We start from the raw sequence: 23,258 nt of genomic DNA, 5'->3' as shown, positions 1-23,258 counted from the left end.
CAATTATCAGTCTCTCGAGACCCCGGACAAGGAGAAGTGTCCGATGCCAAGCAGAGAGAAGCCAAAATGGACACTCTGGGGTCTGATCCATTGGCTACAGTGTCATTTGACACCCTCGAGGTGGAGAGTTGTTCCAGGGACAAAGCAGACACCAGACTCTCCTCCCCAAAAAACTTTCTGTCAAGCTCTGATGGAGAGGTGCACTCAAAGCTTTTCATGTCTAGAATGTAAAAATATTAGCTATTACTTGGAATGAACTGGTCCCATCAGTCATGACATAATTTGAAACTGTTTTCACGACAAAACGTATTTACTTACCTTTAATGACAAAAGCTTTCTCCATTGTCTCTGTGGTTCTGTGAGTGTCAGTTGAGCTCCAGGTGGCTTTAAATTGCTGAGACTGTTAATTGACTCAGCTGGTGTCTGAGCGCTTAATCAGTGGAACTACTGACTGAATATTCCCCATATTCAGTCAGTAGTTCCCATGTAATTTCTAATAGCCTCTAAAAAACTATAAAGGAGACAATAAAACAAAATGTGTGGATGAATCAAGTCAAGCAATACCTCAGATGTGCCTTAGTAAAAGTGTCCATTTGGAAGATTTTACTCCATATATAGGATGAAGCTGCACAGACATGGATGTCAGTGGCAGTGCAATGTCATAATGACTGGAATGAGTGGAAAAAAGTCCATCCTCTCTGAAGAAGGGTGTCTCCCAGACCCACAACGTGCATCAAGATGTTTCATTATATTCATATGTTAGAAGATGTGCTGAATATACTTTAATATAATTATCACTTTGTTTTCATATGTTAGATTAATGTGTAACATATTTATGGATGTATTTTAGTATGTTATCTAGTTTAACATATTTTAAAATATTTCATCATATATAGTAATGTGTTATTTTTATTTGTTTGGTATGTTTGGGTGAGTGGAGGGCTGGGTTTTTGGCTGGGTTTTCACTGTAGGAGACTGAGATAAGGGAGTGGTAGAGGGGAAGCTGGATCAGAAAGGGCAGCTGCCAGCAGACCTGCATGGTAAGACACAACAGCTTTAATTTCTTTTGCGAGCTCATTCATAGGGGGGCCTCTCATGACCATCAGTAGTCCTATGATCTCTGTGATGTATCTTTAGTGATGAGGACAGCAACTTGCAAGATTTTCCTAAGACCTTTGAAGATTTGCTCCTGCTGAGGGCTGAGGTCATACATCATCATCCACAGCGCATATGACGAGCATGTGGAAGAGATTGAGGTTTGCTTTTTCCTTTACACTGTATAGGGCTTCTGGCATATCATTGTTTCTGATGAACCTTTGGACAATGGCCTGACAGCAGGTGTCTTCCTGCATACTCTCCTGGTTCCCCTCCATCACTGCTTGGAGTTCAGGCTTTGCTGCAGAGCTCGTGTTTGCTGTGACCTGTTCCAACTCCCAGCCAATAGGACAAAAAAGCTGGCACAGGCACTCCAAGGACTGCTCATTCTTGTTGTCCAGGAGTCTGTTAAGAATGTGGTGGATCATGGTATCACCGATCATCTTACATTTAAAGAGCTCACCGATGAAGGTCATGTTGTTCAGGGACCAGCGGGAAGCTTGGACATTGTCCAGTTCTTTCAAAAGCGGTTGCAGCTCTAAATCCTCGTCCTTAGCAGCATCTTAGTCTGTCCTCAAAGATGTGGATGTTTCCATGTTTTTTTTTTTTTCAAACTCTGCCATACAGTGCTGGATCAACAAATCCTTTTTGAAGATGAGTGTTTTAACTTTCTGCAATCTGTTTTCAGTGTCCAGCTGTAGTTTTTTCAGGTGTGCCATTAAATCCAGAAAGTTTTCTGGGTTCTTCTTTCCCTACCATCTTTTCGGTTAATGGATTTCCAGAATGGTACTGTGGCTGCTGTTTATTGGCATAATTAACAGAACCATTGGACTCAGTTTGTTTGAAGACTTTTGGTTTCCTCCTTGTGTTAATAGAAGTGTTTAAAGGCTCCTATATCCCATGGGTCTGCTGTGGGTGTTTTTGCTTTTGGTGTTTTGTTTTTGTTTGGTCTTCTTTCTGGCAATTTTTGCTGGTTTTGTCCATAAGCATTTTTTTTGTGTGACGGAATGATCTCGTGTGATCTAACTAATGTAACAAAGTGATCTGGCCAGCTGAATTAAGTGACGAATCTGAAAAATCTAAATGTAACGAATGCGTAAAGTGTAAAGTGCTCTGGCGATCTGACAAACGTGAGAAACTTCTCTAAATGATGGATTTGTGTTGCAATTGATCAGTTTTACTTTGAAAATCCTACCGGAAGTTGTATTTCTTCCTGCGTGTCTTCCTGCGCACATCTCCTGCGCACTACGTCACTATCTGGCTTCTACGATAGAGAAGGGCGCGAGATAGAAATCCAGGAGCGCGGACAACTCGGGCGCTCCGCTCCAGCTGATCAGAGACTTTAGCAGTACAGTTGAATACAACAGCACCAAGCCTCCATCACCAGCAGCAGCTACGGAATACACACGTTAAACATAGAATACAACGATATCACATTTAACACACCTGCACGCAACGGCGGTAGGAAAAATCACCGTCTGAACGTAAACAACGAAAACACGGAAATGTCTTGGTGGCCGCGCGGGTAAGATGATGATCCTTGCTATCTGAATTAGCTGTAAAATTAGCAATATCACAACGAATGACATATATTTTTAATGTGACTTTTAAACTTAGCCGTATTCCTTTGGACGGAAAATGAAGTGTTATTTTGACCACTGATTCATGTGTATGCCGCTCTTTTTCGCCCACGTTAACTCGGTTTTCAGGATTTCATTTAACGCCAGGCACACTTTCTGTTCACATCCCCTCCACAACCTGTAGCAACCTTGTACGTTTCCAAACAATAGATTTTCTGTTTAGCTGCTCTGCTCCAGATAACCTAAAAAAAAACAACCCCCACAAAGGCGGGTCAGTGGCGAGTGTCTGTCGGCTGTATTCATGCTCATCACACAAAGGTTTGTTTCTCAGAGAGGATGGAGAGGAGGCCATACATCCAGACACTGATTCTGATGTGGCAGAGCAGAGGGACGGTGGGAAAGTGAAGGTGAAGTGGACGCAAGAGGAGGTGATAGTTGTGACACCACCGAGTCTGAATTACCATATAAGTGAAATTCGGCTCTGTGGGATGGAGAACATAACATATTCATGTTTACAGGATGAGAAGCTGAAGTTGCTGGTTCAGAAACTGGGACAGAATGACTGGAAACATATAGCCAGCTTCCTTCCAGTGAGTTTGTTCAGCTTTCCTATTTGTTTGTAAAGCTTCAGGCCTCATTGGCTTTTTGTTTTCATCAGAAACACTTTTTTTGTTGTTTTTCAGACTCACACTGAGCAGCAGTGTCAACACCGCTGGCTTAAAGTCTTGGATCCAGAATTGGTTAAAGGTCCTTGGACCAAAGAGGAGGATGAGAAGGTATACTCAAAATCAGTCTTGCCACATATCTAGTGTTCTTTGTGAAATTAGCTGTATTTAAATTCATGCTTCTTTATCCTAGGTTATAGAGCTTGTGAATCTATATGGCAACAAACAATGGGCACTGGTGGCTAAGCATCTAAAGGGCAGATTAGGGAAGCAGTGCAGAGAGCGCTGGCACAACCACCTCAATCCTAATGTGAAGAAGTCATCATGGACAGCTGAAGAGGACCTCATCATTTACAAGGCTCACTGTCTGCTCGGGAATCGCTGGGCTGAGATTGCAAAGCTGCTCCCTGGAAGGTAAAGATGTACTTTCCACTACACTGTGAGACTGGTCTTACTTTTTTTGTGTGTGGGGAAATTCCTTTTTTAACCATTCATGACATAATATACAGGACGGACAATGCAGTAAAGAATCACTGGAATTCCACCATCAAACGCAAATTAGAGATGGGCTTCTACAGCGGGGAGGACTTGAAGCCTAATGAACTTGAAGAGCTGTTGGCCCGTGTTAATAAGGATGTGCAGGTGGGCCAGCTGTCTATGATGTTTTCCTCAACAACATGTGCAGTATTGAACTTTTCTTCTGAAGTGAATTTTATGATCTGATTACACAGATGACCAGTTCTTCTCAAGAGAGTTTGGACAAGGAGCTGAAAACGCATCCCTTAGTAAGCAAGCAGTCACATTGAAATGGAAAATATAGACTTGCCAGAAACGGTAACTGTAGTGCACAAGCTAAGTTAATAATTACAGATATAAATGTACTTCTTTCACCAGTTGAAAGAAACCTCCACATCTGGCCTCAGTGAACCACTTACACCAAAGCCTGTCACCTCTATAAAGGACAGTTTAAGCCCAAAGAATGAAGAAGACACTACAGGAGACTTAAACAGTACCAGCTGGGTGGTAGACAGCTCTGGTTTTCTATCCCCTAATGGACCAGCACTGAAGGAAGTGCTGGACATGGTGGATGGGGTAAGGTTTTTATACAGCCCGTAGTGCATTTCAGAATTGTGACTCAATGTACAGCTGACAATGTCTCTTCTGCACTAAGGACCTTGATGGCTGGTGCAACCTTGCGGCCTTTGACCTACCTGAGGACAGTCCCAGCCCAGAGCGCCATCAGTTTCGTCTAGAGGGCAGCACCTTACAGGAGCTGAGCAAAGGTTGCAAGGGGGGGCTTATTCCCATTTCTCCAGGAGGGGTCACACCACCCTCCATACTAAACCACAGAAGCCGGAGGCGCATCACCTTGTCTCCAGATGGCAATAATTCCATGACTCCCAAGAGCACTCCTGTCAAAATTTTGCCCTTTTCCCCATCTCAAGTAAGGCCTCACAGTTTATACTGTGGTACCGACAGTGGAGCTGCTTCTGGTGTTACGTGAGGTGGTCTGATGACAAAATGTATGTTGTTACAGTTCCTCAATATGTGGACCATGCAGGACTCTCATGACTTGGAGAACCCATCCCTCACATCTACACCAGTGTGCAGTCAAAAAGCTATTGTTACAACACCACTTCAGCGAGACAAGACCCCCCTCACTCAGAAGGAAAACTCAGTGTGAGTCATCTCTATATTGTGAAGGATTTTGATAGCTGGTTCCACCATAGAGCTGGTTTCTGGGTGGCAATACATATATTATTCACTAAGCTGTATTGCCATCAAATTTCCTGTCTGTCTTTTAAAATAATAGTGAGAAAAATCATAGCAGGTTTCTCAGAGGCCTTTGTATGTGTTTGGTTCTAAATGTTCACCGCTTGTTTTCTTGTAGATTTGTCACACCTAACCACAAATCTGATCTCTGCACGACCCCACGAACTCCAACGCCATTCAAAAATGCCATGGAAAAGTATGGTCCTCTACAGCCTTTGGTGAGTCTATTTCTGTGTTGTCAGTAACACATTTTTTTAGCATACATTAATACTATTTTTGCTTTTTTTACCCCTAGCCACAGACTCCGAACCTTGAAGATGACATAAATGAGGTCATTCTAAGGGATGCAGGGATTGATTTGGTTGTTGCATGTTCAACTCCCCCAGAACAAAGGCGCAAAACAGTGAGTTTATTTTGTTATATCACATAGGTTAGTTCTGCTACAAGTGTACCACAACAATGAAAGAAATGGAGTGAACACTTCCGATGGCTGTATGTACTCTAAGCTTTCACTGACCTACTTTTACATAAGCAGGTCAGTGAAAGACTTGGCTTTTCTATAAGGAGCATGTTAAGGATGCTCCACACTGATTCATACAGAAGCCACCTTCCCCCACACAGATATTTGTAGACTTCTACTGCACCCACTGGACAAGAACAGTGGTAACCGTCATGACCAGCTTAGTACGGGCCTCCATTTGTTACCTAGTATTCTTCTGCTGTAGAAGTTGTACCTCATCACTGACATTCCTGATCAAGACAGTTACTTAGATTATTTTTTAATTCACAGAATCGCCCTCCTATGAAGAAAGTGCGGAAATCATTGGCCCTAGATGTCATGGATTGCCAAGTGATGCCTGCATCCAAGCGCAAATCTTTCAAGATGGAAGCCAAAAACACCATCAAGGTAAAGTCATCACAAATGTGCAATTTGTCTGTAGATTTAAAATTTAAAAGATCTAAAATTTTGTTCTTTTTTTTGTCCACAGGAAGAACCTATGAAAAGCTCTCTTAACTCCTCATCACTTTGCAGTAAACGGCATGAAAGTATTTTGGATCAAGGCTTCCTTTTGGGGCCAAGTGACAGCGCCATATTTCCCAGCACAGCTACCCCAGTTCTAGTAAGTTTTGTAAAAAAAAAAAAAGTAACATAATTAGTAGAAAGTACTTTACATAGTCATTTCTCTTTGGTGTGATTCTAATTTTTATCTTTACAGATGTCCAAAGAATGGGAGACAGTTGTTTGTGGGCAAACTAAAGACCAGCTCATCATGACAGAGAAAGCACGACGCTACCTTCGCTCATTAAAATCCCGCCCTCCATCCCGGGCTCTGATTCTGTCCTGAGATCTCTCATCTTTACACCAACTTATCACACAAATGTAGACTTATTATTGTTGTTTATGTTACCATTTGCTGGTGTAATATGTTGGAGAGAATTGGAAAGGCTTTCAGTGTTTGTACAGAGTTTGAATGAATCAAAACATTCATATTGCCCTATCGCTCATGTGAGAAGAAAAATGTCATTTTACATGTTGATTCATTTGCACAGACAGACCTCATTGAATTGTTATTGCTTCAGCATGTGTGTAAAGGACAATGGATACAAAATGTAATAATCAAGGCTTTAAATGTTTGCTATTACTAAGAAAACATTGTTTTATGTTACCTAATGTGTCTGGAATTTTACAGTTTTTTAAAGTTGTGAACTGTATAAACACTCAAGTTGCACCTCCATAACTAACTTGATATGTAGTAAATTCAGACAGGTTGATTTAGTGAAGAATGTCTTGTTGTAAGGACTGTTTAGCATGTTTGTAATTTACACATGTTTATAATGTACATCTGAACAAATGTTAGGTGACATCCAGTGAAAAAGCAATCGTGACACACCTTTGTCATTGACCTTTTTATGGTCCTGTAAGGTGAAAAGTACAGTTGACAGAGAAGTAGTTTTATTCTATATTAGTGAGGTGAGATGTAGTGGACAAAAAAAATGATACTGACCATTGATGGCCAGGATATTATGTTATATGGCACTCTGTAAATATGTTGGAACATTAGAATACAAGATTGTGTTATTGGGATTAATAAAACACCAACAAAACCACAAAATAAATGGATTCTTTTGTTAACTTTATTTTAAAGTATGCCTGTAATCTCTTTCCAGGCCACATGCAAACTCAATGAACAGTTTAACCAGCGACTGAAAGAAGTTGCAGAGTCTTATTACTGATCATGAGCCTTCATGGACACAGGTTTGGTTTTCTAACAAGCTTTCTCATTAATCATTCAGACTAACACTTTATTGGCAGCTGTTAAACTGAAGTCATATTCTGTGTTTTTTTTGTGTGATGGACAGCTGTGTTATGGAACAAATCTCAGTGATGTGCAACTTACATCTGGAACATGTATACATAAGTGCCAAGGCTCAGTCCAAGCTGCCCATGCTGAAGGAGACAGCAGAGAAGGAACACACTCAGTTTAACGCTGAGATAAGAAAACTGGAAGTGCAGAGTAGACAGAAAGAGTTCATGAGCATTGAGAGCAGAAAGATGAGTGAAACCAGGCAATGTAAGAGGCAGCCACATTATGTAGCTAATGAGAGTTAAACAGGTTAAACAGGGCTAACAGTTATAATTGTATTAATCATTTATTTACATTCAGTGCTGTTGAACATAAGCATCCAGCATGCATGTTAACAGGTCAGCCTTTTATCACTTCATTCTGAGAGCTTCAGATTTGTATGTATTGGATGTGTCTGTGTTGGACTCATCAGTGAGAGTGATGCAGAGGAGTCAGTGAAGAATAATGAAAGGGGTGAGTACAAAAAAGCAGATAACCATGTCAATGCAACACCTGCTGAATAGATCTCATATTTACACATTTGCCTGAGGAAGGAATGATGGGGAGTTACATGACTATTTCCATAAATAGGCTCGTCTATAACATTAGCTGTCGTTAAAACCAACAGATAGCGCTAGCTATTCATTGATTAGCAAACCATGTTATGGTAATTGTAAATGACGTTTTCAATCATCGTTCTGCAACAGCAACATCATCTTTACCGTAACATTACCTCTGTCTTTGTGGTGTTTTTCCTCCTCTTCTTTAATTTTTTCCTCCCCTGGGCACCAGACAGTGCAGGACGTTTTGACATGTTGAGCTTCTTGATCCATCAAAACAGACCACCGTGTAGCAGGTTCAGAGGAGGAGGGGCGACATAGAAAAGTAGGCTATATAATTATTAAATTAGATTAGATTAGATTAGATTTACTTTATTAATCCCAGTGAGGAAACTAAATTGTAGCAGCAGCATATCAAAAAACAATAAATACAATAGACACAGGCAAAAACTCTTATATACACATACACGCACATGGCAGCAACAAAAAAAGAAGAAACTGTACATACACACACATAAAGCAGAGCAAAGAGAAGATAAAATGATAAAAACACAGTTAATGTAACTGAGTAGTTTGAAATGCACCTGTGATAATGATTTAGTCCAAGTTTGTGCGCACAGCTCTGACAATTATTATTATTATTATACTGATACTGCTACTTAGTAGCCTTTGCTATGCAGTTAAATTAATGTGGGTTTATTCTTTTCTGAAGACATAATACCAACTAGTAATAAAAATAGTGGAAGTTACACTTTTGTTTCTTCCTCCATTTCTGGCGCCCCTGGATGTACGGCGCCCTTAGCATTTGCCTGTACTGCCTTTGCCACGGGCCGGCCCTGCTCAAGAACACACAGCTCCCCAGAAGACACATGGACCTGATCGGCATTGTTTATGTGCACATGTAATTAAAAACACATCATCATCGACAGAGTTGCTTTGATAAACCATCCTAACAAGTTGATGAACTAAAATGTCATTAATGAAAATCGTTTTTTTTAGTTAAAGAAGGCATACACACGCATTCAGTGACCAGTAGGTGGCGATGATAGACTGCTGAAAACGTAACGCACTTTTCCCACACGAAGAAGAGACGAGGTAGACGAGAGCTAAGGCGTCCTGTCTTCTCTGACAGTACTAAAAATGGCGGCGTCTGTGTGCCGATTTGGGAGCACCGTGGGTCAAGCCTTCGCCAAAACCCGCAGTGTAAGTACATGTTAATTGTCTCGAAAAGAAGATTCTAAGGTTTTCAGTTGTTATATTGACACTGTTCTCGTTTTGTTGGCTAACATACTGTAGCGATCCAATACTACATCGCTAGTTAGCCGAGACGTCCCCTTTATACATGAAACGGATGGGTTTTTAGCTAACCGGTTAGCATCTGTTAGCTACTTGTGAATGCAAGGTCAATTGTTAAGTGCAGCGGTACGACCACTTTACGTGCTGCGTATATTTTGTACACACGTTTTTCAGATAAACCGCTCTTCGCTAGTGCTGTGTCTATTCATTCACAAGATTAGTGGCAGTTACATATGCTGTTTGTCCTCACTTGCCCTCAAAGATTTGTGGCTAGCAGTGCTAGCATCGTGACTTTGGGAAGGCATATCCTGATAGAGTAAACTTTGTTCTGTAGTAGAACTTGCTGATAATTATTAAATAACCTGACACCTATTTTACGTTTATTAGGAGGCCCTGCCGGATCACCAGTTTATTGCAAATTCCAGATTTGTACTAACCCCAACGTCCGTAGTTTTATGTGATTGATTAGGTATTGATTAGATAAGAACATCCCCTATCATCACAACAGAACTTTGCCATTAGGACATTGAGTAGCACTACGATGACACTCTGATTACTTTATAGAGCAGTGTAATTTGTGGCACGCCAACATATTGTAAAGGTAAAAAAATCCCACACACGTAGACCAGGTCCTGTCTTTGGTTGAGGGAAGACTTCGTCATGGGAAGACTTCGTCAGAAATAAATACTTAAAACAAAAAACAGCCTTCTTTGGCAAGGTTAGAATTAACCTTATTTAGTGCAGTGTAAATAAAAACATTCTTATAAGTGGTTCTTCAAATAGTTAGGTGTGAACATGGAGCCCTGTACTGTAACATCAATATTTTAAATTGCTTTTATTGCATTTTCATGCCTCCTCCCTTGTAGCCTATCCTGCTCTCTTTGAGGCGGGGACAGGCCTCAGTTAGCTATGCCCAGAGTCTGTTGGGTGCCCCTGAGACTCGTCTTACTGCCCTGGACAACGGTTTGAGGGTTGCATCTGAGGAGACTGGACATGCCACATGCACCGTAAGAACATATCAATAACTTATTTTAAAAAGTAACGTCTTAACACGTTAGACCTTTGACTGTGATCCTCATGCATGTCTTCTATTTTGCAGGTTGGACTGTGGATCAATGCTGGCAGTCGCTATGAAAGTGAGAAGAACAATGGAGCTGGCTTCTTCTTGGAGCACATGGCTTTTAAGGTTGATTGTGAATCTAAAGGCCCCAGTGGGGATTTTTGTATTTAGAAATAATGCCATGCCACTATTCATTCCATTCACATCTCTTTCTTCCCCACAGGGAACCAGGAAGCACCCCCAGACAGCCCTGGAGCAGCAGGTGGAGTCTATGGGTGCTCATTTGAGCGCCTACACGTCCAGGGAGCATACTGCATATTACATGAAGACCCTAGCCAAAGACTTGCCTAAAGGTGAAAAAGAAAGAAGGGAATAGGTTATAATTTAGCATTAATAATAATGATCTGACTTAAAGTGCTTCTATATTGTTAAGTGCAAATTGTGTATGTAAGATAAAGGCATTAACAATAAATCAGGTGTGCAGTTACACACATGTATACTCACAGCAGAATCACAGTATGCAGCAGCAAAATTGCAAATTGTAAACAACAACTTTCTTATGCATTTCTCAGCTGTGGAGCTACTGTCAGAAGTGGTGCAGAGCTGCTCCCTGAATGAGGCGGACATTGAGCAGCAGAGAGGTGTGGTGCTACGTGAACTCGAAGAAGTTGAGGGTAACCTGCAAGAAGTTTGTCTGGATCTGCTGCATGCCACAGCTTTCCAGGGCACTCCGCTGGGACACAGTGTGCTGGGCCCATCCAGCACTGCCAGGTGGAAAACACTACACAAGAAACAACTCGAATTTTGTTTCATCAAAGGCCCAGTACTATCTTAATTTTTGCTGATCCCCATATTCATTATTTCCAGGAATCTGACCCGCCAGGATTTGGTGGATTACGTTAACAGCCACTATAAAGCCCCCCGCATGGTCCTGGCAGCTGCTGGAGGTGAGTCTTTGTTCTCCTAACATGCACCAGTCATCTGTGGATCTCCTCAAATGCCTTAGCTGTTCTCTGATGTGCATCCATACAGGTGTGAACCATGAAGAGCTGGTTGGTTTGGCTAATACCCACTTTAGTGGCGTATCTTTTGAGTACGAAGCAGATGCTGTCCCTGTGTTGTCACCCTGTCGTTTTACAGGCAGTGAGGTGAGATGTTAAGTGCTAATGCAGTTGATGTGCTTCAGGCCTATAACTATGAATGAGACATGTTCACACGTTCACACTGCTGCAAACTGTTTTACTGTTTTGTTTTTTTTGTCCCCTTTCTGTTGGCTCTCAGATCCGTATGCGTGACGATGGTTTGCCTCTAGCACACATTGCCATTGCTGTGGAAGGTGCTAGTGTTGCCAGTCCAGACATTGTAACCCTCATGGTGGCTAACTCCATCATTGGCAGCTATGACCTTACCTATGGGGGTGGAAAGGTTGGAAAAATCTTTTTTTGTTTGTTTGTGAAAGTTGTCATGTAAGTTCTATAAATTTTCATTTCAGCTTTGGCCACCAGATGTTTCTAATGGCTTGAGTGGCCATTAGGACTCTGGACCTGTCAGGAGTGACATGAACTGAAGTTATTAGCTTAAAGTAAAGAAGTTATTAGCTCGAAGTATAGAATCTATATATCTATTTATAGATACATAGGTTACCATTTATACTATAAAAAGCATACATAACAGATTACTTTTCTCTCACATACAGCACCTGAGCAGTCGCCTGGCTCGCCTTGCAGTGGAGGACAAGCTGTGTCACAGCTTCCAGGCCTTCCACTCCTCCTACAGTGACACTGGCTTGCTAGGAATTTACTTTGTGACTGATAAGCACAATATTGATGACATGATGCACTGGTCCCAGAATGCCTGGTCAGTAGTGACTCCATAATAGAGAACCAGACAGAATTTTGTTGATCCACAGCTAAAAGAAAATTGTGTTGTGCTACTTGCAGGATGAACCTGTGCACCACAGTCACAGAGAGCGATGTAGTACGAGGCAAGAATGCTCTGAAGGCCAGCCTGGTTGGACAGCTCAATGGTAGATGAAGCACCTTTCATCACTACAATATCACAAAAAAGCAATGGGTTACAAGTTAAACACTGCTGTTTATTTTCTAGGAACAACACCCACTTGCGATGACATCGGCAGACACATCCTAAACTATGGACGCCGTATTCCTCTGGCAGAATGGGATGCTCGGATTAATGTAAGCGTGAAGCTCTCTGGCCCTGCAGCATGATGCAGCACTTGCCTGTCTCAAGGATACGAGTCCTTACTTCTGACACATCTCTCATTTCAGGCCGTGACACCCAGAATGGTGCGTGACGTCTGCTCCAAATACATCTATGATAAGTGTCCTGCTGTGGCAGCTGTCGGTGAGCTCTGCTGTGCTAGTTTGCAGTGATTTTTACAAACCCATGCTGTAATGATTTTCTCTAAATTTTTCTTCGCTTTCTTCCTGCAGGCCCAGTGGAGCAGCTACCTGACTACAACAGAATGCGCAGTGCCATGTACTGGCTCAGGTTTTAAGATAAGTGGCGGGGTTGCTCCGTGTGTCCTATGTTTGCTCTTCTTCTTCAACTTCACCTCTCTGTCCTCCTGTTGTCGAGCGAAAGTGAAAACCCAAACATCGTCCACATATTGTCAAGACAGCACAGGCAGCCATCCATTCTACCTCTTCTCTGCCTTTCCCTCTTACCCCACCCACTCTTTACTCTTAGCTGAGGCGGGCAACCAGTCCACACCCCTTCAGCCCTGAACTCATACTCGGAATATGTATTGCAGTGTACAGCACAGGTACTTATCTGATACTTACATTTAAAGGGGAGGACGGAGAGGTTGGACTTGATTAACAGTGATTATCTATATGACACAATACAGCTGATACTGAACATTGGAGCAAGAGGATATTTATAATGTCTGTAACATTTGTTTCTGTCCATTACTGTACATAACAGAAGCTGTCATTCCGACAAAATAAAAAATACCTTTAAAACATTGGCATAGTGTTTTATCAAATTAATTTAGCAGACATTAGACAAAACAACACAGACACAAAGTACCAAAACTATTCTTTTTATGGAAGTTACAGATGCTTAATAATCTCCAGTTTGGTTGTTTTTTTTTTTTTTCATATTTGAGTGCTTACTCGGGCACTCAAAGACACGGTGTCTGATATAAAGAAGTTTTCTTTCACCCTGGTATAACTACACAACGACAGCTTAAAGCACTGGCATAAGGCACACTAATGGAGGCATTATCTAGACAATTATGCTTTCACATATAATTTTCTGACAGAACTTGAAAATGTTTCTGTTTCTGATAAACAGTTGCTGAGAATTGCCACTATGTATACACTGTTTGTCTCCAGCCACAGCCAAAAGGCGTTTCGTTGTATGTGGTATGAATAAATCAAAACTTTATTCTAAAGTCGTATAATTCGGTCTCCTTGGTGTCTTGAAAAAAATACAACTCAGGAATGCCTGGGGGAAATTTCTTTAAATGCAGCACTAAAGAATGTTTTTTTGTTGGTTACTATGACCACAAAATGTTTTGGCAATAATTCAAGAATTGATATTACATATGAGTTTGTACATATGTGGACATTTACTGTTGGGCAGAGGCATACACCACACACATTGCTCCCTTCTCCTGCTTTCTGTGTTCAGATTTTTTGAGTTAGTTTGTGATCTTTGGTTTGAGGTGCAGGTGTAGGTCATCTACGTACATGAATTTTTAACAGTGCAACATTTCTTCTGAGGAATATTTCCTCACTGAGAGTTGCTGTGTTTTAAAACACAATGTATTTTCTTAGTAGGCATAATATTGTGTGCAGAGCAGTTGGGTTGATGTTAGTTTCCACTGATGGAATTAAGATGCTCGGTTTGTGTTTTACGTCAGAAGAACACTTGAACGGTAAAGCAGGGCCCGTTGTGACACATTCTACGGAGATGTCTTCATGTGAAGTCCTGCGTCATGTTGTAGCTGCGACGGACAATAATGCTGCTGGTAGGATCCAGTACAAATGTATGACATTTGTTTGACCCGTGTTTGTTTATGTGTGGGGAAACTGAGATGGCTCATAATCCTGAGGCCCTCCAGGGCCTAGCTATTGTAGTCATGCTGTACTCATAATATTCATATTATTAGTTGGATCAGGATAAGTCCCTTGATGAGCTGGACTTGAGGTGACTTGGAAAGCGAGGTAGGCTTTGTCTTGTCGATTCGCCCTCCTTAAGCTGACAGCCTCTTCCTGTTGTTCTGCACACAGCCTTCTGTGCGATTGTCCCTCTGAGTCTCTGTATACTCTGTGCTGGAACTAGAAATACATTTCTAATATGTTCCCTTAAATGCCAACAGTGATGATATGTTATCATTTACAAAATCAGATTTTAGTAATCAGTATAATCACACAAAAGAGCCTATTAAATCCTCAGAATGCTCCAAATTGACACTTAGTTCTTTTTTCCACTTGATTAGCACTCAACTCACTATCTTGATGACACCACATTTGGTGGCTCCTGCCATCAACTGATGCACACTATAGTATTAAAACTGTGTGATGAGTATCTGGACCAAAAGTAAAATTTCAGTGTTGCTGATGTAGTCGGGTTAGGGGAAGAGGCATTTATAATAATCGGTCAACACCCGTCATTTGCATTTATCTAGAATAAATATGACCATTTATTTAGTTTTTTTTGTCTCAGAGATTGACAAATCTGATGAGCAAGATGAGCAAGTTTTTGTAGGATTCTGAGTAAGGTTTAGTCCTCCTGTAATTCTTTTAAAACCTGTACAGTAACTTTACAATAAATGTCCACTTTCAGACAGTACTGAAAATGACTCATATAAAGAGATCTAATATTAATTTATTCAATAAATATTTTGCCAACAGAGGCAGCTATCCAACTCATACATACATGCAGCTATTGTGATTATCATCATGTTATTTTTAGAAGACCATAGACAGCGATGAGTTGAAATGAGGGGAGGGTGATGGGGTGAGGAGACGTAAAAGCCCAACAATGAGGGAAGGGGCAGTGCCACGGAGAGCAGCGAAGGGGCTGAAGACAAAGTAGTCGACAAGCAGACAACCGCCAAGCCCAGTTGATCATCCGACAGCACGGTGCACAGGCAGAAGATCACAGGACGTCTGAGAGTCGGAGGGATCTGAGCTGCTAGCTTTGCAACAGGAGAGAGAAGTGCCTTTTTGTCAACTTTTCACAGTGGTGACACTGAGTGAGTATTAAAGCTCATCCAGATTGATTTGCTGCTTGTCAGAATATTGTGCATTAAGAGTTACAGATCTTAACGGATTCAGTTAAGTGAGTAAATATTCTGCACTATAATCAACATGTTTTTTTTATGTCTAATGTAAAAAAAAATTCCAAAAGCTTTTCTGTGCATCAGTAGGAAATAAGGGATAATATCACGTTCTTTTTTGGAGGATTATTGCAGAGTGTTCCAGATGCATGCCATCGCATTGTGTAACATGAAGCTGTTTTTCTCTGCAGACGGTCTGGGCCATGAGGAGTGTGCACGTGTGTTTCTGCCTGGCTCTGCTCCTGCCCTGGTGTGTCCAGAGCCAGAGGAGTGCTCCAGCTCTTGCCACACTTGATGAAGACACACAGAGGGACATGCTGGCTATCGACATCTTAAACCGCAGCAGCGTGTTGAACTCGTTGCTCCGGTCAGAGCATCACACGGTGCTCAGGCGAGCACGAGCCCCTCGCCCAGCCTCCCAGGTGCCAAAGAGAGCCCAGCAGGGGTCCCGCTTCGCCCTGTCCCTCGATGTCCCCACCAGCATCCTTAGTGTCCTCATAGATCTGGCCAAGAATCAGGACATGAGGACCAAGGCAGCAGCCAATGCAGAACTGATGGCACGAATAGGCAAGAGGAAATGAAAGCTGCTGGGAGCAGTGTGGAGGTTTGATGAAGAAAATGTCACCTCACAGTGGAGTTGTCTCTTTGTGGCTCCGACACCTGCTTAGAAATGATGTTAGTTCAGGTGAAGCAGTCACTGAGTCAGCATCTGTCCTTTAGAGCTTAGATCTGTTTTACTTTTATACTCACACTAAAACATTTATTAGATTGTTCTCTATGAACAAATAGAACGATGTAGAACATCCACATAAACACGGCACTGCAAACAATGTAAGATGAAGCTGGTCTTTTGTCTATTTACAGGGGGGCAGAGACTGTGATCAGGTTTGGTAATCTGTTTCTGTGTTTGCATGTTTAATCTTGACTTCAATGAAAAGGATGTTCAATTAAATCCAATATGATAATAATATTTCTCCTCAAGTCCAAATCATTTCTGCACTGATATCAGTCACGCTTAGTATAATTACAAGCATGAGCAGCCCATAAAGCACCAGTGAAAGGGTCTGAGGCAGATGAGCCTGCGTCACCCACAGCAGGGTCTGATGTGTGATAAGAGGACAAAGACACGAGCAGGATATTGACCTCTGAAAGAAGAACAGACCCTTTCTATAAACATTTGTTCATCAATACTTGATGCATTTGGAAAAGTCTTAGCTATTTTAGGTCGGATGCATTAGCTTAGACTAATATCAGTGGCATGATTCATCTGTGCTATCGTGGCTTTAATAATAGAAGCAAATATAACAGTAAACAGGTAACACTAACACAATGTTTATCCACATTATTGTAAAACATCTAATGAGGTCACTAATACACCTCTGAGTAACTTCAGAACACTACAGATATGTCACATACATATACTGTAAGTAGAATTTAGTGAAGTTTGATTATAATATAATGTAGTTCTTCTCCAGACCTTATCATAGTGCAGTGATCACAATAAAATGTCACTGGAAGCTACTCCTTTATGTAATGAGTGTCCTCCTTTGACACAACACACACAATCTTTTTTGACCATTTTAGTATGATTCAGTAGATTTGAAGCAGTTTTCACAGATCGGCTTTGACAAACACATTCCTGCTACGGCAACAGCTAAGACGCAATGCTTGTTTTATATTTCAGTCTATCCAAATATGATAGCTTGCACTTCAGTGTATTTCAAATTAATTAAATTTTAAGCCAAATGGAATTTCCTAAACATAAGCAAGTACTTTTTATTAGTTCAAATTTATCAAACCTGTCTAATGCTGTTTACAAGATTTTATATGCTAAATAGATTACAACTGTAATCTGTAACATGTCCCTTTAGATTATTTAAAGTGAGTAACATGTTTATCTAATACTGTTAAGCTGCTTGCATAGATGACTGTGACACACAATCATGCAGGCTGTTTCTTTCAATTAAAAGGTGCTAGAATTATAAATCTTCTTGTACTTCCGTGGGTTATTATAATATAAATAATATCATAATATAAAGTTGCTTTGAACATGTAGCAGCAGATTTTTACTGCCTGAAGTTCTGTGCTTGTCCACATGGTGCTGCCATTGTCTCTGTTCCAGGAAGCTGTGTGGGGGGGAAAAACAAAAAGTTTGTGTATCACCTGCAACTCCAACACTATGACATATAATATATATATGTAATTATATTGGTGCATCTCAATCACACCATTGTTGCTGCTGGAGAAGGCGGAGAAAATCTAAGCAATTTAATTTGTATACTTTATAATTTGGGAGTTGGTTTCATAATAAAATACTATTATTTTTTGGATACATTTTGTATTATATTTTGTATAAATTACAATTTTGTAACTTTATAGTCTGATCTGGTCTGAAGTTTAAAAACTACCACCAAAATGGCCAAACTGCATCCTTTAATTGATCCAGGTGCTGTTAATTATGGAGGCAGTGAGGTCCTCCTGCAGAGGCAGATTAGGAGACTGGGAGAAGTAAGTCTGCACACTCTGTGTCTGCTGCTTAATTTAGCTATAGTTTGTTTTCATTCTAACACTAAACACTTTTATAGAACTGTGATTGCATTAGGTTTGTTGTAAATTTTGACGTAGTGTCCCAGAGGCTGTCTGTGTGAGCCCCAGCCCTAATGCTATTGATGTGCTCTCAGCTGTGTGTAAACTCTAAAGCCCACAGACAGGCTGAAATATGGCCACTGGCAACATCAAGTGAGTTGTGTAATTGAATGTCAGTGGAAGCCTGTATTCTCTGACTTTTGTCTGACTCCATTGTCAGTTATTAGACATTTTTAAATGGGTTCAAAGAACTAGAGAAAAAAGTAGTTTTCTTGTATTAATTTAATTGATATACATAGTTAGGTGTGCTTTATCCAATGTACACAGCTGATGACAGTCTACCTGTAGGTTAAGGTGTGTAACACCAAGTGACGTCTGGGCACTCCTTGTCACACCACAATGGTGTATGATAACATGTGCTGAACATTGAACGATGACTTAATTTAGGGGTTTTTCCGGTTTTGCTCTTCAGTAATAATCGGTCACGTAGGCCTGGATTACTTAACTTTCACTCACAAGCACATAAAGATGTACTTTTTTTTAATCATTTGACACTGTTGAAATGTATTTTCTTGTCTTATAATCGGAAATCCCAGAATTTGCTTGTGATATAAAATCCCCTTTGTTTGTTGGATTTAATTACTTCCCCCTTTTAACATCCTGGTTAATCTGTAATGTATGTTCTCATACTATAGTGAAGGTGTTGCTGGTGCTCATGTTAATTGTTTCTACATACACATGACAAACTGGATAGAGGGTCAGTGGGAGTGTCTGTACAGAGTTTCTCAATAAAGCTGATAATTGCAACCAGCTCAACAGTCATCAGGACAAAGTTCAATGACCAAGTGGTGCAAAAAGCAGCAGCGAGAGAAGAGTGTGTACAGAATCGCTGAGGCTGTTCTAAACAGAGATAGGAGCTGCGCTTGAGCAACAGAGACCACCGTACGGATTATATTCAAACGAGAGCTGGTAAAATGTCATTTTTGCGACATTTTTTAAAAATTGTTCATTGATTTAGAAGGATTTATTTTACACACATGGATAAATATATGGATATGTCCTACTTTTATTTTGGCATGTCACCGAGACATTGAAGTGTATATTTACATTCAGTTAAAGCTACTGAGGCCTGTGGCTGATTTGTAGATAAGGTTTAAAAATTGCTATCTGCAGGTGGAGGTGTTCTCAGATGGATTATGCAATGAAGTCTCTCAGCCTTCTGACTCCAACGACCATCTCCAAGTAAGAGCACAGTAACAGTTCCTACTTGTCCACCTAGTTCATATAAGAATGTCTAAGTTGAAAGGGCACTGATTTTAGCCAGATAAAGCTTGTCTCATGAGTTACCAGATTGCATCTTTTGGCTCAACATACTAAACAGATTCTACCACATTTCCACTGCAGGACATGGAAAACGATAACATGGTGTTTTATGCATTATGTCCTCCTTAAATTGTATTATATTGTTTTCAGGTGTGTATCAGCCAGCGTCTCAGCCAGCACTTCCATGACCCAGCAGCTGCTGTCGGGCCGAGCTCCTCGGTCGAAGCCCTTTAGAGTCACAAATGCAGACCGCAGTGTGAAAAAGGGCATCATGGCTGACACGCTTGACGACCTGATGGACAAGGTGAGTGATGTGAGATGCTGAAAGGGGTCAGGTGGAACAACAAAGAATCTGACAGATGCCTGTCCAGCCTCATGATCTACAGCCAGCAGCGCTCTTACTCTTTGTTTTCTGCCCCTGTCCGCTCTCAGGTCAGCGACTCCTTCGGTGTGCAGTGTGTCAGTGCGTTGGTGCTGGATGAAGATGGCACCGGTGTGGACATGGAGGAGTTCTTCCAGACACTGACAGAAAACACTGTTCTCATGGTCCTGGAGAAGGGAGAGAAGTGGACCCAACACCCTGTATGTATTTGACTCTTTCCACAATGACCAGTAGATGGCACCGTTGATCAGTTTTCTCTCTCTCTACATGGCAGGCACACAGCTTAACATACTGATGGTCTCCATTTACTCAGTATTTGTTATGCTTATGATTTTTTGATACACACAGACTCTTTTTCTTTAATGCAGCAGCCATTAATATGCATGAGTCTGTGGTCTGAAGAACAATACATTGAGTGATCAGTGTAATGTTTTTATCCTTCAAACTGAATAGCAGAGTAATATGTCAGTTATTGTGCAGAGGCTGAACGCAGGATGAACACGAGAGATTAGTTTCTTCCTTCATAATTTTCGGAGAATAAAGAAGGGCAGACGTTGAATATTAATCAGACTCATGGATGTCATTAAATGTGTGCCCAAAAGCAATTAATTTCCATAGAAAGTGGTACTTTTGATAATTTGTACCCCGTTCCCCCACCCCTTTTCTGTTTACTGTTGGAGACCTTACACTGACCTTGTCACACTGTCATTTACCTTGCATGTTATCATGGGTAGGAACTTTGTAACTGTGTGTGTGTTGGGCCAAGTGACTGAGTGTGTTTCTCTTCCTGTCACCCCACAGAACAGCCCCTCCAGAGGTCAGCTCAGCAACTGCAGGCCGCAGTACAGGACAGATGTGGCCAAGCTGACCTTTGACCTGTACAAGAACAACCCCAAAGATTTTATTGGCTGTCTGAATGTGAAAGCAACCCTGTACGGTGCTTATTCGGTGTCCTACGACCTGCGTTGTTACGCTGCCAAAAGTATACTGAAGTGAGTGAGGCTGCAGAATGTTCTGATATTTTTATGCATTTGTGTTGAATTATGTAAGTGAATTGTCTCTTTTTATTTTTACCTCGAAAAGCACTGGTGACTTTACCCAAACATCATTTGGGCATATCGTAATACTTTAATCCAGTTAGAGACGAAAAACAATTTCAGTGAATTACCCTTTAACAGTTTTTTTTTTTTTTTTTTTTTTTTTTTTTTTTTTTTACAATATTGTAACAGCAGCGATTGATGTGTAAATTGTGGAGTGATATCTGACTATGCATACCTGTGTGGGTGGTGAAATGGTCAGATCACAGAAGAACAGAGGCTAGATTTTTACTGAGATTAATTTTTGGTAGGAGTTATGTCATCACTGCTGAGATGTGCTGGTTTTCGGCTTTGGCATGGAGCCTCGATCAAAGAGGATTACATTTTGCAGACTTAATATATCATGCTCACATTCCAGTGGAAGAGGTTTGAGAGGTCTTCAATTTCAGCTTTATGAAATGCACTCAGTGTCAGAAGTGACCATGTGAGGTTGTGATTATTACCCATCATTCCTGTCATTTTTCTCATAAGCTGCCATGTTAGAATTGGATGTATATTATATAAAACATACCTTATGTGGACAGACAGCCTATTAAGCACATGTAAAATCTGATGAAGGGTTATGAGGTTAACAAAAGTCAGCAAACACAAGTTATCATCTAAAACATTGTGTCTATCTCATGTTGATGATGCTATGTTTGTGTCTTGTTTTTCTAAATGAGAATAACTCATAATTTTTATGCTCTTTCTTTTGTGCTGTGCTTCCAGGGAGGCTCTGCGTTGGACCATTTTCTCTATGCAGGCCACAGGCCACATCCTGCTGGGCTCCTCCTGCTACATCGAGCAGCTGCTGGAGGAGGACGAGCGAGCGGAGAAGAGCCTGGCGCTGCCACAGGAAGGCAGGATCAGGCAGCTGCAAAGCATGTTGCTGGGAAAGACCTCCCACAGATGATGGACTAACAGTGTTGGAGTAGACATTTGTCTTCTCACTAGATTTAGGTCATGATGTGGATAAAGCCAGTGGTCTACTCCTGATCATAAAACAGTTTCTAGTGTAGTTTGGCAACCCATCCTTATGTCACTGTCACTTTTCTTGTTGCTCTGTTACATTTTCTTTTTTTGCCTCATATGTATGCAGAAGCCAACACCACGAGTTATTACTCAGAAAGCACTTTGACTTACCACTTTGTAACTTTGCCTATGCAGACATAATAAATAAAATAAGCTTTTTTATTTCTCCCATTCCTCAAAGTCTATTTAGTTTTGAATACAGTAGATTCACGAGTGCGTTCAGTGTGAGCCCATTAGTCTGACTATGTGTGTGTGGTTGCTGATCACAGTCGATGTAATTGGCAACAGGTCCAGCTGTCTCTCCCACGCTTCCCTAATTGTCCCCTGGCTTGCACTGTCCTGTCAGCTGCAGTCTGCCTCCGTCTGAAGAAACCAGAGGAAGAGAACGAGGGAACGGGATAGAGCCAGCAGCTGCAGGGGGCGAGGGGCACGGAAGCAAACTATTAAACAGAGAGAGGTGATGGTTTCAGCTGGCGGCAGAAGTGCCAATTTTACCATGCTGTTGAGGAAGGTGGAAGCAAAAGCCGCATGGATTTTATCCAAATTGACCCCAGAGAAGATACATGTCTGTAGCATGGATCCTGTAGGTGGAGTGACACAATGGTCTGTTGTCGTCCACTGGTCTCTTGATGTTTCTGTAGCAGTCAAGAATAAAGTGTATATTTAAATATAACATGAAATAAATTGATGTCTCTTATTAATTTGTGAACTAACTGCACTCCTGCAGCACAATAATGAACACTGGTCTGTTCCCATGTTTTAACTGAAAGGAGCTCATGCTTTAATCCACATGCTGTGACCCATGTAGCCATGAAATAACCTGTATTCTGATGGAAGTCAGTTCACTTGTCAGCATGTTGAATGTGTCTGTCTGTGTGTGCAGATGCTGCATTAAAGTAATATTTGTTTTGCTGATTGACCTGAATGTTGATTAAAACGTTGATTCAAACCTTTTATTCCAAATTAAATTAAACAATTACTCAAGACAAACTTCATTTGATTGCTCCTGACAATCACACAAACAAATGTTTTTTTAAATCAGTGCTTGTACCAATTTGAATATGTCTAGAGAAAGGTTCTAGGAAAGAAAAGTTCATGCTGGGGTTTTAAAGTAGCTTCACAAAGACAACCAACAAGTCTGGAGCTTCAATCTAAATGACCTTGGTACATGTCC

General features: G+C 41.1%; 4 protein-coding genes across 4 annotated transcripts; all 4 read left to right on the top strand.

The window, feature by feature from the left end:
* Positions 1–2,368: 2,368 nt before the first annotated feature.
* mybl2b (v-myb avian myeloblastosis viral oncogene homolog-like 2b) lies at positions 2,369–7,146 on the top strand. Its single transcript, XM_028406193.1, has 15 exons — positions 2,369–2,620; positions 3,007–3,103; positions 3,194–3,265; positions 3,359–3,451; positions 3,534–3,754; positions 3,850–3,982; positions 4,072–4,125; positions 4,235–4,432; positions 4,512–4,784; positions 4,878–5,020; positions 5,232–5,331; positions 5,409–5,516; positions 5,904–6,020; positions 6,103–6,234; positions 6,331–7,146. The coding sequence occupies exons 1-15, from the start codon at positions 2,601–2,603 to the stop codon at positions 6,457–6,459; spliced, it is 1,890 nt and encodes a 629-aa protein (XP_028261994.1). The 5' UTR covers positions 2,369–2,600; the 3' UTR covers positions 6,460–7,146.
* Positions 7,147–9,094: 1,948 nt separating this feature from the next.
* On the top strand, positions 9,095–13,363 carry uqcrc1 (ubiquinol-cytochrome c reductase core protein 1). Its single transcript, XM_028407072.1, has 13 exons — positions 9,095–9,221; positions 10,181–10,321; positions 10,414–10,500; positions 10,598–10,727; positions 10,947–11,145; positions 11,242–11,321; positions 11,407–11,522; positions 11,656–11,799; positions 12,071–12,231; positions 12,315–12,400; positions 12,481–12,569; positions 12,663–12,738; positions 12,828–13,363. The coding sequence occupies exons 1-13, from the start codon at positions 9,159–9,161 to the stop codon at positions 12,890–12,892; spliced, it is 1,437 nt and encodes a 478-aa protein (XP_028262873.1). The 5' UTR covers positions 9,095–9,158; the 3' UTR covers positions 12,893–13,363.
* Positions 13,364–15,888: 2,525 nt separating this feature from the next.
* Positions 15,889–16,266, top strand: LOC114436800 (urocortin-3-like). The gene has a single exon (XM_028407256.1). It carries the CDS (start codon positions 15,889–15,891, stop codon positions 16,264–16,266), a length of 378 nt encoding a protein of 125 aa, XP_028263057.1.
* A 2,836-nt stretch (positions 16,267–19,102) lies between these two features.
* Positions 19,103–22,255, top strand: cidec (cell death inducing DFFA like effector c). Its single transcript, XM_028406427.1, has 6 exons — positions 19,103–19,240; positions 19,445–19,513; positions 19,745–19,898; positions 20,027–20,176; positions 20,778–20,968; positions 21,782–22,255. The coding sequence occupies exons 2-6, from the start codon at positions 19,461–19,463 to the stop codon at positions 21,963–21,965; spliced, it is 732 nt and encodes a 243-aa protein (XP_028262228.1). The 5' UTR covers positions 19,103–19,240; positions 19,445–19,460; the 3' UTR covers positions 21,966–22,255.
* Positions 22,256–23,258: the final 1,003 nt, after the last annotated feature.

The sequence above is a fragment of the Parambassis ranga genome, chromosome 5 (assembly GCF_900634625.1).
Source record: "Parambassis ranga chromosome 5, fParRan2.1, whole genome shotgun sequence".
Lineage (NCBI taxonomy): Eukaryota > Metazoa > Chordata > Actinopteri > Ambassidae > Parambassis > Parambassis ranga.
The sequence above is the reverse complement of the archived record's forward strand: the minus strand, read 5'-3'. Positions and strand labels throughout refer to the sequence as shown.

Excerpts from the sequence above, each read along its gene's own strand:
- mybl2b (XM_028406193.1), top strand. The coding sequence starts at position 2,601 with ATGTCTTGGTGGCCGCGCGG. Across the intron at positions 3,266-3,358 it reads ATATAGCCAGCTTCCTTCCA|ACTCACACTGAGCAGCAGTG; the intron begins GTGAGTTTGTTC and ends GTTGTTTTTCAG. Across the intron at positions 4,433-4,511 it reads TGCTGGACATGGTGGATGGG|GACCTTGATGGCTGGTGCAA; the intron begins GTAAGGTTTTTA and ends TTCTGCACTAAG.
- uqcrc1 (XM_028407072.1), top strand. The coding sequence starts at position 9,159 with ATGGCGGCGTCTGTGTGCCGATTTGGGAGCACCGTGGGTCAAGCCTTC. Across the intron at positions 11,322-11,406 it reads GGTCCTGGCAGCTGCTGGAG|GTGTGAACCATGAAGAGCTG; the intron begins GTGAGTCTTTGT and ends GCATCCATACAG. Across the intron at positions 12,232-12,314 it reads CACTGGTCCCAGAATGCCTG|GATGAACCTGTGCACCACAG; the intron begins GTCAGTAGTGAC and ends TGCTACTTGCAG.
- LOC114436800 (XM_028407256.1), top strand. The coding sequence starts at position 15,889 with ATGAGGAGTGTGCACGTGTGTTTCTGCCTGGCTCTGCTCCTGCCCTGG.
- cidec (XM_028406427.1), top strand. The coding sequence starts at position 19,461 with ATGGATTATGCAATGAAGTCTCTCAGCCTTCTGACTCCAACGACCATC. Across the intron at positions 19,514-19,744 it reads ACTCCAACGACCATCTCCAA|GTGTGTATCAGCCAGCGTCT; the intron begins GTAAGAGCACAG and ends TATTGTTTTCAG. Across the intron at positions 19,899-20,026 it reads TTGACGACCTGATGGACAAG|GTCAGCGACTCCTTCGGTGT; the intron begins GTGAGTGATGTG and ends GTCCGCTCTCAG.